Source organism: Ips typographus, linkage group LG13 (genome assembly GCF_016097725.1).
Source record: "Ips typographus isolate SLU linkage group LG13, UJ_Ityp_2.0, whole genome shotgun sequence".
Classification (NCBI taxonomy): domain Eukaryota; kingdom Metazoa; phylum Arthropoda; class Insecta; order Coleoptera; family Curculionidae; genus Ips; species Ips typographus.
In genome coordinates, this window is record NC_138434.1 from 4,002,550 (window position 1) to 4,015,860 (window position 13,311).

At 34.5% G+C, this 13,311-nt stretch overlaps 1 protein-coding gene across 2 annotated transcripts in view; it reads left to right on the forward strand.

Moving 5' to 3' along the window:
* NaPi-T (Na[+]-dependent inorganic phosphate cotransporter) overlaps window positions 1–1,044 on the forward strand; it is a 30,211-nt gene extending 29,167 nt beyond the window's left edge. For both annotated transcript variants that reach the window (XM_081991578.1, XM_081991579.1), the window contains 2 exons: window positions 596–681; window positions 740–1,044. In XM_081991578.1, the coding sequence (XP_081847704.1) occupies window positions 596–681; window positions 740–940 (287 nt within the window). In that variant the 3' untranslated portion in view covers window positions 941–1,044. The remainder of the gene's footprint in view (window positions 1–595; window positions 682–739) is intronic.
* Window positions 1,045–13,311: the final 12,267 nt, after the last annotated feature.

Below are 13,311 nucleotides of genomic sequence, written 5' to 3' on the forward strand. Positions count from 1 at the left end.
TTTTACCATGTATACCCCTCAAAGAGACGCAACTTTCATAAAATATAACATTTTACCGTACAACGCACGGGTCGCCCTTGAAAAATAAAAAACTAGATTTTTGTCATTTTTAAATGGGTATCCCTATAAATTTTTTGGAAAATTTTTGAATTTTGAAAATGTTCTTTAACTGTCTTAGTTAGTTTAGGTTAATGGTAGTAATGTGACGTAAAGTGTCATTTGTCAAAATATAATTTTTTAAGAGTGCCATGTCTTGAAAACTGTCAAAAATATCCTAATTTCAAAGTCAGTGACAAAATGGCGACAGTTGCATCAAAAAAGACACCAGATTCGTGTTCTGCATGCCATAATTAGTTAAAATGGTCTTTTTAGACTACTTTAGGAGAATTTGGAAACACTTCTAAAATCTATTGGAAGCTTCTAGGCTGTTTTGTTAGCTTTTGAAAAGCAAAATGGCTAAAAATCCGGATTCTAAGTAAAAAAAAAATTATTTAACAAAAAATGCAGCTAGCTCGGTCATTTTTTTGAAATAATCTGTAAAAAACTGTAACACATTATGTATTTGTTATTTATTGTTTTATTTAAACTCTTTAAGCGGTCCTTATGGGATTCCTCAACACAGCAGCCGCCATTGTAGGGTTTTTCACTCCCGCAGTCGTGGGGTACCTAACTTTCCAAAACGTAAGTACCCTTCACCCCCCAGAAAAACCAGGAAATTGGAGTTTGACGAAATTTCCAGCAAACTACACCGCAATGGCAAAAAGTCTTCTGGATATCCAGTGGCTGGCTGTTTTTCAGCGGTACCATGTACCTGATTTTTGCCAAATCCGAACTCCAACCGTGGAATTCGCCAGAGAAACGGAACCAACCTGAAGAACAGTCCCTCGTGGATGTTACCAGCCAAAAAGTTGACTCGACAAGTGTTAGTGATAAAATCTAGCTTTAATAACTTAACCGGAGGTTATGTTAACCTGACGGTGGTCAATTAGGGCCTGATCAGTCCTGGAAAATTGTAAACTTACTGAATTAAAACTTTTAGCACTTTTTGGTATTCTGGAAACCCAGGAAAGTTTTTTTTACAGATCTGCTTAGCAGTTCCTTCAAATAGGTTATAATACCTCAAATGACAACTGACATTCCAAAATTCTAACATAAAACCCGAATTTGTGGTGAAGTTTCAAATTTCCGGTTCAAACTATGAACTTTGTTTGATTTTTTTCTTAAATTCCTCAAATTTTGTAAAAAAATTTTGAAATTTAATTTTTGATTTCAACCAAGCAAATATCTTAGAAGCAATAGTCAAAATATGATGTAGGGTGCCAAAAGGTCATACTGGCCCTTATAAGTGAGTTGCACCCTATAAAGTCTTACCTTTTGCCCGCTAGAGGACGCCAAATTTGATTGATTTTTTTCGTACATTTTTGTCAATATCTCGGAAACAATACAATGTAGAGGTGTGAAATTTTTTCACAATTCACAACTGGACAGGATCCAACTTTTACTGTTCTTACACTTTTTTGATATTATGCACTGTTTGCCTGTAAAAAAATAAAAACTGAAATTTTGGATTTTTTTAGAGTCCACTTTTTTTTCAAAAAAATTTTCAAATTTTAATTTTGATTTTGACAGCGCAAATACTTTAAAAGCAATAGTGAAAATATGATGCATGGTGCCAAAGGACCTTATTGGCCCTTATAAGTGAGTTGCGCCCTATAAAGTGCGCAAAAATGTGAAAAATCGTGGTTTTTCAAAAATAGTGCCAAAACGGCACCACCTGGAGCTAATTTAACACAAGATTTGAGTTTCTGAGGTTCAAATTAGTCCAGAAAGTTAGTTTTGCTAAGATGGTACCAGTATGGCAACACCGCCTCAAATGGTACCCAAAAAGTTCGTTAAAATCCTGATTTTGACTAGTTTTTGGTACATCTTTCCATTAAATCCGAAATAACTCGCTTATTTGAAACAGTATGTATAAACACATTAGAGAACCGTAGATAGCTAATGAATGGAGCTATCACGTGACGTGGAGTGGACGGTTCTAAGTCTTACCCTTTGCCCGCTAGGGGGCGCCAAAGTTGACTGACTTTTTTGGTACTTTTTTGTCAATATCTCGGAAACAGTTCAATGTGGAGGTCTGAAATTTTTGTCAAATATACAGCACGACAGTATGCAACTTTTATGATTCTTATACTTTTTTGATACTATGCACTGTTTGGCTGTAAAAAAATAAAAACTGAAATTTTGAAATTTTTTATAGAGTGCACCCTTCAAATTTTTTTTTAAAAATTTCGAAATTTTAATTTTGATTTTGACTGAGCAAATTCTTTAAAAGCAATAGTGAAAATATGATGCAGGGCGCCAAAGGACCTTACTGGCCCTTATAAGTGAGTTGCGCCCTATAAAGTGCGCAAAAATGTCAAAAATCGTGGTTTTTCAAAAATAGTGCCAAAACGGTACCACCTGGAGCTAATTTAAGACCGGATTTGAGTTTCTGAGGTTCAAATTAGTCTATAAAGTTTGTTTTGCTAAGATGGTACCAGTATGGCAACACCACCTCAAATGCTACCCAAAAAGCTTGTTAAAATCCTTATTTTGACTAGTTTTTGGTACATCTTTCCATTCAATCCTAAATAACTCGCTTATTTGAAACATTATGTATAAACACATTATATAACCGTAGATAGCCAATGAATGGAGCTATCACGTGACGTGGAGCGGACGGTTTTAAGTCTTACCGTTTGCCCGCTAGGGGGCGCCAAAGTTGACTGACTTTTTTGGTACTTTTTTGTCAATATCTCGGAAACAGTTCAATGTGGAGGTCTGAAATTTTTGTCAAATATACAGCTCGACAGTATGCAACTTTTATGATTCTTATACCTTTTTGATACTATGCACTGTTTGGCTGTAAAAAAATAAAAACTGAAATTTTGAAAATTTTTATAGAGTGCACCCTTCAAATTTTTTTTGAAAAATTTTGAAATTTTAATTTTGATTTTGACTGAGCAAATTCTTTAAAAGCAATGGTGAAAATATGATGCAGGGCGCGAAAGGACCTTACTGGCCCTTATAAGTGAGTTGCGCCCTATAAAGTGCGCAAAAATGTCAAAAATCGTGGTTTTTCAAAAATAGTGCCAAAACGGCACCACCTGGAGCTAATTTAAGACCGGATTTGAGTTTCTGAGGTTCAAATTAGTCCAGAAAGTTAGTTTTGCTAAGATGGTACCAGTATGGCAACACCGCCTCAAATGGTACCCAAAAAGTTCGTTAAAATCCTGATTTTGACTAGTTTTTGGTACATCTTCCCATTCAATCCTAAATAACTCGCTTATTTGAAACATTATGTAGAAACACATTAGAAAACCGCAGATAGCTAATGAATGGAGCTATCACGTGACGTGGAGCGGACGGTTTTAAGTCTTACCGTTTGCCCGCTAGGGAGCGCCAAAGTTGACTGACTTTTTTGGTACATATTTGTCAATATCTCGGAATCAGTTTAATCTGAAAGTCTACAATTTTTGTCAGATATACAACACGATAGTATGCAACTTTTATGATTCTTACACTTTTTTGATACTATCCACTGTTTGGCTGTAAAAAAATAAAAACTGAAATTTTGAAATTTTTTATAGAGTTCACCTTTCGATTTTTTTTGAAAATTTTTAAAATTTAATTTTGACTTTGGCCGCGCAAATACTTTAAAAGCAATGTTGGAAATATGATTCAGGGTGCCAAAGGACCTTACTGGCCTTTATAAGTGAATTGCGCCCTATAAAGTGCGCAAAAATGTCAAAAATCGTGATTTTTCAAAAATAGTGCCAAAACGGTACCACCTAGAGCTAATTTAAGACCAGATTTGAGTTTCTGAGGTTCAAATTAGTCTATAAAGTTAGTTTTGCTAAAATGGTACCAGTATGGCAACACCGCCTCAAATAGTACCCAAAAAGCTTGTTAAAATCCTGATTTTGACTAGTTTTTGGTACATCTTCCCATTCAATCCTAAATAACTCGCTTATTTGAAACAGTATGTATAAACACATTAGAAAACCGTAGATAGCCAATGAACGGAGCTATCACGTGACGTGGAGCGGACGGTTCTAAGTCTTACCCTTTGCCCGCTAGGGGGCGCCAAAGTTGACTGACTTTTTTGGTACTTTTTTGTCAATATCTCGGAAACAGTTCAATGTGGAGGTCTGCAATTTTTGTCAGATATACACCAGGACAGGACCCAACTTTTATTATTCATACACTTTTTTGATACTATTCACTGTTTGGCTGTAAAAAAATAAAAACCAAAATTTCGATTTTTTCAATGGACCATTCCTCAAATTTTGAAAAAAAAAATTAGAAATTTTATTTCTGATATTGACCAAGCAAATACATAAGAAGCAATAGTAAAAATATGATTCAGGATGCCAAAAGGTCATACTGTCCTTTATAGGGGAATTACGCCCTAAAAAGTGTGTAAAAATGTCAAAAAAAACGATTTTTTTAAAGATAGTACCAAAACGGTACCACTTAGAGCTAATTTAATACCGGATTTGAGTTTCTGAGGTTCAAATTAGTACAAGAAAGATAGTTTTGCTAAGATGGTACCAGTATGGCAGCACCGCCTCAAATGGTACCCAAAAAGTTCGTTAAAATTCTTATTTTGACTAGTTTTTGGTACATCTTTCCATTAAATCCGAAATAACTCGCTTATTTGAAACAGTATGTATAAACACATTAGGAAACCGTAGATAGCCAATGAATGGAGCTATCACGTGACGTGGAGTGGACGGTTCTAAGTCTTACCCTTTGCCCGCTAGGGGGCGCCAAAGTTGACTGACTTTTTTGGTACATATTTGTCAATATCTCGGAAACAGTTCAATCTGGAGGTCTACAATTTTTGTCAAATATACAGCACGACAGTATGCAACTTTTATGATTCTTATACTTTTTTGATACTATGCACTGTTTGGCTGTAAAAAAATAAAAACTGAAATTTTGAAATATTTTATAGAGTTCACCTTTCGATTTTTTTTGAAAATTTTTGCAAATTTAATTTTGACTTTGGCCGCGCAAATATTTTAAAAGCAATGGTGGAAACATGATTCAGGGTGCCAAAGGACCTTACTGGCCCTTATAAGTGAGTTACGCCCTATAAAGTGCGCAAAAATGTCAAAAATCGTGATTTTTCAAAAATAGTGCCAAAACGGTACCACCTGGAGCTAATTTAACACAAGATTTGAGTTTCTAAGGTTCAAATTAGTCTATAAAGTTAGTTTTGCTAAGATGGTACCAGTATGGCAACACCGCCTCAAATGGTACCCAAAAAGTTCGTTAAAATCCTGATTTTGACTAGTTTTTGGTACATCTTTCCATTCAATCATAAATAACTCGCTTATTTGAAACAGTATGTATAAACACATTAGAAAACCGTAGATAGCCAATGAACGGAGCTATCACGTGACGTGGAGCGAACGGTTCTAAGTCTTTCCGTTTGCCCGCTAGAGGGCGCCAAAGTTGATTCAATTTTTTTGACCAGTTGAAATGCAAAATTAATGTAAATGTGTCCTGCTCATGGCAATACACTAGTTTTGTCTAATACAAATCGAAAACGTCATTAGCAAAATTGGTCAATAAATGAAATAAGATGTTTCTTTTCTAAACTTGCCAACTGCAGTAAAAGGGTTTAAAGGACACTTCCAACTTGGACCCTAAAGTAAACAAAACTAAAAGACCAACGCAAATAAAAGTCACAAGAGAAAACTTTAGTTGTTGCTGTTGTTGGTTTTGGTCGCTGAAACTTATTGACGTTGGATGCAATTGAATTTAAAATTTACCTAAAAAAGTGCAAAAAAATGAACAAAAATAGTTCGTATTTTTATTCGGTTCTATCCAGTTTTCCAAAGGAATTGAAAGAAAATAAAAGGACTGGTAAGTGCAAATTTGGGGTAAAAGCGTGGTTTATATGTAAGGTGGAGTTTTGAGCCTGTACCACCAGCAAAGTTGAGGTAAAAATAACGTAAATTGGTGCAAAAATTCAACTTTGAGGTCAACTAAATTCCTGGTAGAAAGTCTCAACTTTAAAAGAAAAATGGAATTTTTGATTTTAAATTTTTCATCGAGTTGCTTCGAGTTCGGTGCAAATAAATAATTCAATTTTCTCTTAAATCGATAACTTTCACGCAGCCCTATTAAACTTTGACAGACTGTCATTGTAGTAATTCTGACGTTTTACGTCCAACTATAGTCTATCCGGCGAACCTACGGAGTAATAAAAACGAAAATTAGGAGGGGTTGGCCCGTTTTACAATATAATATCTTCTTCTCTCTCTAATATAAGGACTTTTCGGGTTCACTTTTACGTACCTGTTTTACAGTGTAATGCGGGTCGACCAAAGTTGCTGCCCATCGAATTTTATTACTCCGAAGGTTCGCCGGATAGACTATAGGTTATGTTTACCACTTCAATATAAAATCGACTAGTTTTAAAAAAATAAATAAATAAAAGCAATTTGTAGAGTTGTTTGAGGCAATTTTTACGAAGCCCCAATAAAGAAAAAGGTCCTGTTTACATTTACTAAACTTCGTCGTAGAGTAAAAGGGCTGAAAAGAGGGTTTCAGCAAATACCGTTTCCGCTAGTTCCCCGAAGAGTTTTTAGAAACCGTCTTTGAATAACGTTTCTCTTTTCAATTATACAGTGCGTTTATTATTCGAAATATAATTTGGATTTTCCAGTTTCTGTGCCTAATTTCGAGCAGCCGTCACCGGAATATCGAATTAACTGGCGAGGTTGTTGTTAATTAAGGACGCGAAACAATGTTTTCCCTTGGGACCCTTCAAAGTCAAATTAATTAATTCTACCTCAGGAAGTAACACTGGTTTTGAAATATACTGTACAGGACATTTCAAGATTGTGTAATTGCAACTAGCTTCGCATAATTTAAGCGATTACTACACACATTTATTTAAAAAATACACTTTGATGCACTTTTTACTGAAAATTAGTGAAAAACTTGAACACCTTGTATTTTGGACATTTTTTAGAGTTCAGGGTGATTCGACCACTCTCAAAAGAATCGTATTTAACGGCACTTTTCAATGGTGTAGAGCAAAATGTTGTATCTAAAAAATTGTGTACAGGGTGAGCAAAAATAATGACCCACTAACAATTTTGTGCACACCCTGTATACAGGCAGCTGTATTGAAGTTCAAACGTTACGCAGTTTGGTTTAGTGGTCCATTAGGAACAATTTTGCACTCTTGCAGTTTTTTTGTAAATCTAACCGTTTTCGAGGTATTTTCCAAAAACTACTTTGATGCATTTTTTACCGAAAATTAGTTCAAAAATCTAACACCCTGTATCTTGGTTGTTTTTGGCAGTTCAGGATAGTTCAACCACTCAAAATAATCGTTATAAACTGCTCTTTTCAGTGGTATAGAGCAAAATATTGAGTCTTAAAAATTGTGTACAGAGTGAGCAAAAATAATGACCCACTAAAAATTTTGTGCACACCCTGTATACAGGCAGTTGTATTAAAGTTCAAGCGTTACGTAGTTTGGTTTAATGGTCCATTAGGAACAATTTTGCACTGTTTCAGTTTTTATGTAAATTTAACCGTTTTCGAGATATTTTCCAAAAACTACTTTGATGCACTTTTTACCGAAAATTAGTTCAAAACTTGAACACCCTGTATCTTGGTTATTTTTGGCAGTTCAGGATAGTTCAACCACTCAAAATAATCGTTTTAAACTGCTCTTTTCAGTGGTTTAGAGCAAAATATTGAGTCTTAAAAATTGTGTACAGGGTGAGCAAAAATAATGACCCAGTAACAATTTTGTGCACACCCTATATACAGGCAGCTGTATTAAAGTTCAAACGTTACGTAGTTTGGTTTAGTGGTCCAATAGGAACAATTTTGCACTTCTGCAGTTTTTATGTAAATATAACCGTTTTCGAGATATTTTCCAAAACCTACTTTGATGCACTTTTTACTGAAAATTAGTTCAAAATTTTAACACCCTGTATCTTGGTTGTTTTTGGCAGTTCAGGATAGTTCAACCACTCAAAATAATCGTTTTAAACTGATCGTTTCAGTGGTGTAGCGCAAAATATTGAGTCTTAAAAATTGTGTACAGGGTGAGCAAAAATAATGACCCAGTAACAATTTTGTGCACACCCTGTATACAGGCAGCTGTATTGAAGTTCAAACGTTACGCAGTTTGGTTTAGTGGTCCATTAGGAACAATTTTGCACTCTTTCAGTTTTTTTGTAAATCTAACCGTTTTCGAGATATTTTCCAAAAACTACTTTGATGCACTTTTTACCGAAAATTAGTTCAAAAATCTAACACCCTGTATCTTGGTTGTTTTTGGCAGTTCAGGATAGTTCAACCACTCAAAATAATCGTTATAAACTGCTCTTTTCAGTGGTATAGAGCAAAATATTGAGTCTTAAAAATTGTGTACAGGGTGAGCAAAAATAATGACCCACTAACAATTTTCTGCACACCCTATATACAGGCAGCTGTATTAAAGTTCAAAGGTTACTTAGTTTGATTTAGTGGTCCATTAGGAACAATTTTGCACTCTTTCAGTTTTTTTGTAAATCTAACCGTTTTCGAGATATTTTCCAAAAACTACTTTGATGCACTTTTTACCGAAAATTAGTTCAAAACTTGAACACCCTGTATCTTGATTGTTTCTGAGAGTACAGGGAGGGTCAACAGCTCAAAAGAATCGCATTGAACTCCTGTTTTCAGTGGTGTAGAGCAAACAATTTAATCTTAAAAAGTGTGTACAGGGTGAGCAAAAATAATGACCCACTAACAATTTTGTGCACACCCTATATACAGGCAGCTGTATTAAAGTTCAAAGGTTACTTAGTTTGATTTAGTGGTCCATTAGGAACAATTTTGCACTCTTTCAGTTTTTTTGTAAATCTAACCGTTTTCGAGATATTTTCCAAAAACTACTTTGATGCACTTTTTACCGAAAATTAGTTCAAAAATCTAACACCCTGTATCTTGGTTGTTTTTGGCAGTTCAGGATAGTTCAACCACTCAAAATAATCGTTATAAACTGCTCTTTTCAGTGGTATAGAGCAAAATATTGAGTCTTAAAAATTGTGTACAGGGTGAGCAAAAATAATGACCCACTAACAATTTTCTGCACACCCTATATACAGGCAGCTGTATTAAAGTTCAAAGGTTACTTAGTTTGATTTAGTGGTCCATTAGGAACAATTTTGCACTCTTTCAGTTTTTTTGTAAATCTAACCGTTTTCGAGATATTTTCCAAAAACTACTTTGATGCACTTTTTACCGAAAATTAGTTCAAAACTTGAACACCCTGTATCTTGATTGTTTCTGAGAGTACAGGGAGGGTCAACAGCTCAAAAGAATCGCATTGAACTCCTGTTTTCAGTGGTGTAGAGCAAACAATTTAATCTTAAAAAGTGTGTACAGGGTGAGCAAAAATAATGACCCACTAACAATTTTGTGCACACCCTATATACAGGCAGCTGTATTAAAGTTCAAAGGTTACTTAGTTTGATTTAGTGGTCCATTAGGAACAATTTTGCACTCTTTCAGTTTTTTTTGTAAATCTAACCGTTTTCGAGATATTTTCCAAAAACTACTTTGATGCACTTTTTACCGAAAATTAGTTCAAAAATCTAACACCCTGTATCTTGATTGTTTCTGAGAGTACAGGGAGGTTCAACAGCTCAAAAGAATCGCATTGAACTCCTGTTTTCAGTGGTGTAGAGCAAACAATTTAATCTTAAAAAGTGTGTACAGGGTGAGCAAAAATAATGACCCACTAACAATTTTGTGCACACCCTATATACAGGCAGCTGTATTAAAGTTCAAAGGTTACTTAGTTTGATTTAGTGGTCCATTAGGAACAATTTTGCACTCTTTCAGTTTTTTTGTAAATCTAACCGTTTTCGAGATATTTTCCAAAAACTACTTTGATGCACTTTTTACCGAAAATTAGTTCAAAAATCTAACACCCTGTATCTTGGTTGTTTTTGGCAGTTCAGGATAGTTCAACCACTCAAAATAATCGTTATAAACTGCTCTTTTCAGTGGTATAGAGCAAAATATTGAGTCTTAAAAATTGTGTACAGGGTGAGCAAAAATAATGACCCACTAACAATTTTCTGCACACCCTATATACAGGCAGCTGTATTAAAGTTCAAAGGTTACTTAGTTTGATTTAGTGGTCCATTAGGAACAATTTTGCACTCTTTCAGTTTTTTTGTAAATCTAACCGTTTTCGAGATATTTTCCAAAAACTACTTTGATGCACTTTTTACCGAAAATTAGTTCAAAACTTGAACACCCTGTATCTTGATTGTTTCTGAGAGTACAGGGAGGGTCAACAGCTCAAAAGAATCGCATTGAACTCCTGTTTTCAGTGGTGTAGAGCAAACAATTTAATCTTAAAAAGTGTGTACAGGGTGAGCAAAAATAATGACCCACTAACAATTTTGTGCACACCCTATATACAGGCAGCTGTATTAAAGTTCAAAGGTTACTTAGTTTGATTTAGTGGTCCATTAGGAACAATTTTGCACTCTTTCAGTTTTTTTTGTAAATCTAACCGTTTTCGAGATATTTTCCAAAAACTACTTTGATGCACTTTTTACCGAAAATTAGTTCAAAAATCTAACACCCTGTATCTTGATTGTTTCTGAGAGTACAGGGAGGTTCAACAGCTCAAAAGAATCGCATTGAACTCCTGTTTTCAGTGGTGTAGAGCAAACAATTTAATCTTAAAAAGTGTGTACAGGGTGAGCAAAAATAATGACCCACTAAAATTTTGTGCACACCCTGTATACAGGCAGCTGTATTGAAGTTCAAACGTTACGTAGTTTGGTTTAGTGGTCCATTAGGAACAATTTTGCACTCTTGCAGTTTTTATGTAAATCTAACCGTTTTCGAGATATTTTCCAAAATCCAGTTTGATGCACTTTTTACCGAAAATTCGTTCAAAATTTGAACACCCTGTATCTCGGTTATTTTTGGACTGTATACAGGCAGCTGTATTGAAGTTTAAACGTTACGTAGCTTGGTTTAGTGGTCTATTAGGAACAATTTTGCACTGTTTCAGTTTTTATGTAAATTTAACCGTTTTCGAGATATTTTCCAAAAACTACTTTAATGCACTTTTTACCGAAAATTAGTTTAAAATTTGAACACCCTGTATCTTGGTTATTTTTGCCAGTTCAGGATAGTTGAACCACTCAAAATAATCGTCTTAAACTGCTCTTTTCAGTGGTATAGAGCTAAATATTGTTTATAAAAAACTGTGTACAGGGTAAGCAAAAATAATGACCCCCTACCAATTTTAAGCTTTTAAGGCATTTGAAACCTTGTAGACGGTTCTAGAAACTTTTGAAAGCTGTTAAACTGCTCTAAAAGCATACGGAAACTTCTAGACTGTCTTGAAATCATTTGAGAGGTTCTATAGATAAGTTGAAAAGTATTTGAAAGCTTTTGGACTGTTCTAAAAGCTTTTGGAAGCTTCTAGGCTGTTTTGTAAGCTTTTGCAAGGCATTTTAGAGCTTCTATAGTGTTTTGGAATGTTTTTACATTTTTTAGACTACTTCAGGAGCATTTGGACATTTTTTGGTCCGTTTAAATTTGTAAAATGACACTTTTTACCCATTTTGCATCAGATAATTGGTAAGTTTTTGTCTCTCAGAAGTCTTCAATCTCAATATAGCAAAAGTCATTATTATACCGTTTAGGTCCCAATGACCCACTGTGCGACGTTACAGAACCAATAAGATTACGTAAAACTCCCGCGTTTTTTGGTCAAAAACTAGCTAAATACAAAAAATAGCAGCGAACAAGCACAAAAAACTAAAATAAGTAAGAAAAAATCTGTCAAATGACGTTTTTTTTGCATGAATTGTTCACATTAGATGTCAAAAGTTGGTCGTTTTCATTATTTACAAAAACAACTCTAATTATTGTTACTTTGACTCTAATTATTACAAAAAAAGTAAGATAAATTGAAACAAAACCATCATTTGTTTTAATTTCGAAACGATAATTAAAAGGATGAACAGTATCAAAGGGCGCTTAGAGAACTAGGGCTGAATATTTATAAATTTGCTGGGAATTCGGCCCTTTTCTCCAGGAATGATGAATTACGAAAGTATCGATTTAAAGGCGGTTTTATTTTAACATTTAGAAGCGAAGAAAACGAAAAATTATACAGCAAACCGTCAAACAACACCTTAAGGGTGGGGAAAATCCCTTTAATTTACTTCTGAAAGGACAATGCCAGATTTCAATTGCGCGGAACGACCTCAAATCGGATTTAGCGGTTTCTGCTTGATAAATAATGTAAAAATCGATTAGTTCGGCGAAAATCCCTTATTAGACCGACTATAAAGAAAACAGTTAAATGTAGCACAGCCCTATAGTTTACAGCGTCGATAATAATGGCCCATTACTACTCGCATCACAACTGTCACTTGCAAAAATATTGCCTGTCAATTTTGTTATTTTCGGAATAGTTATTTACCTAACAAGTGCGGAAAGTGGTACTGACTGCAGTTAAAGGGCGGAAAAGACGCTTTCCGCATGTGTTAGGTACACAATTTTTCCTACGAGTATCAATTTTCATTAAATTGGAGTAGATTTATTGTAAATTGACTAAAAATAACTTTACCGCAGTCAGTGCGGAAAAGTAACTTTACCGCATCCGAGTAGAAAAAGAAAATTTCACTACAAAGTGCTTGTTTACCAAAATTGCTTTAAAAATTTAGAAAAATTGCCACAAATTGTTCAAATTAGCCTGACCGGTTATAGGGCGGAAAAGACGCTTTCCGCATGTGTTAGGTACACAATTTTTCCTACGAGTATCAATTTTCATTAAATTAAAGTACATTTATTGTAAATTGACTAAAAATAACTTTACCGCAGTCAGTGCGGAAAAGTAACTTTACCGCATCCGAGTAGAAAAAGAAAATTTCACTACAAAGTGCTTGTTTACCAAAATTGCTTTAAAAATTTAGAAAAATTGCCACGAATTGTTCAAATTAGCCTGACAGGTTAAAGGGCGGAAAAGACGCTTTCCGCATGTGTTAGGTACACAATTTTTCCTACGAGTATCAATTTTCATTAAATTAAAGTACATTTATTGTAAATTGACTAAAAATAACTTACCGCAGTCAGTGCGGAAAAGTAACTTTACCGCATCCGAGTAGAAAAAGAAAATTTTACTACAAAGGGCTTGTTTACCAAAATTGCTTTAAAAATTTAGAAAAATTGCCACAAATTGTTCAAATTAGCTTGACAGGTTAAAGG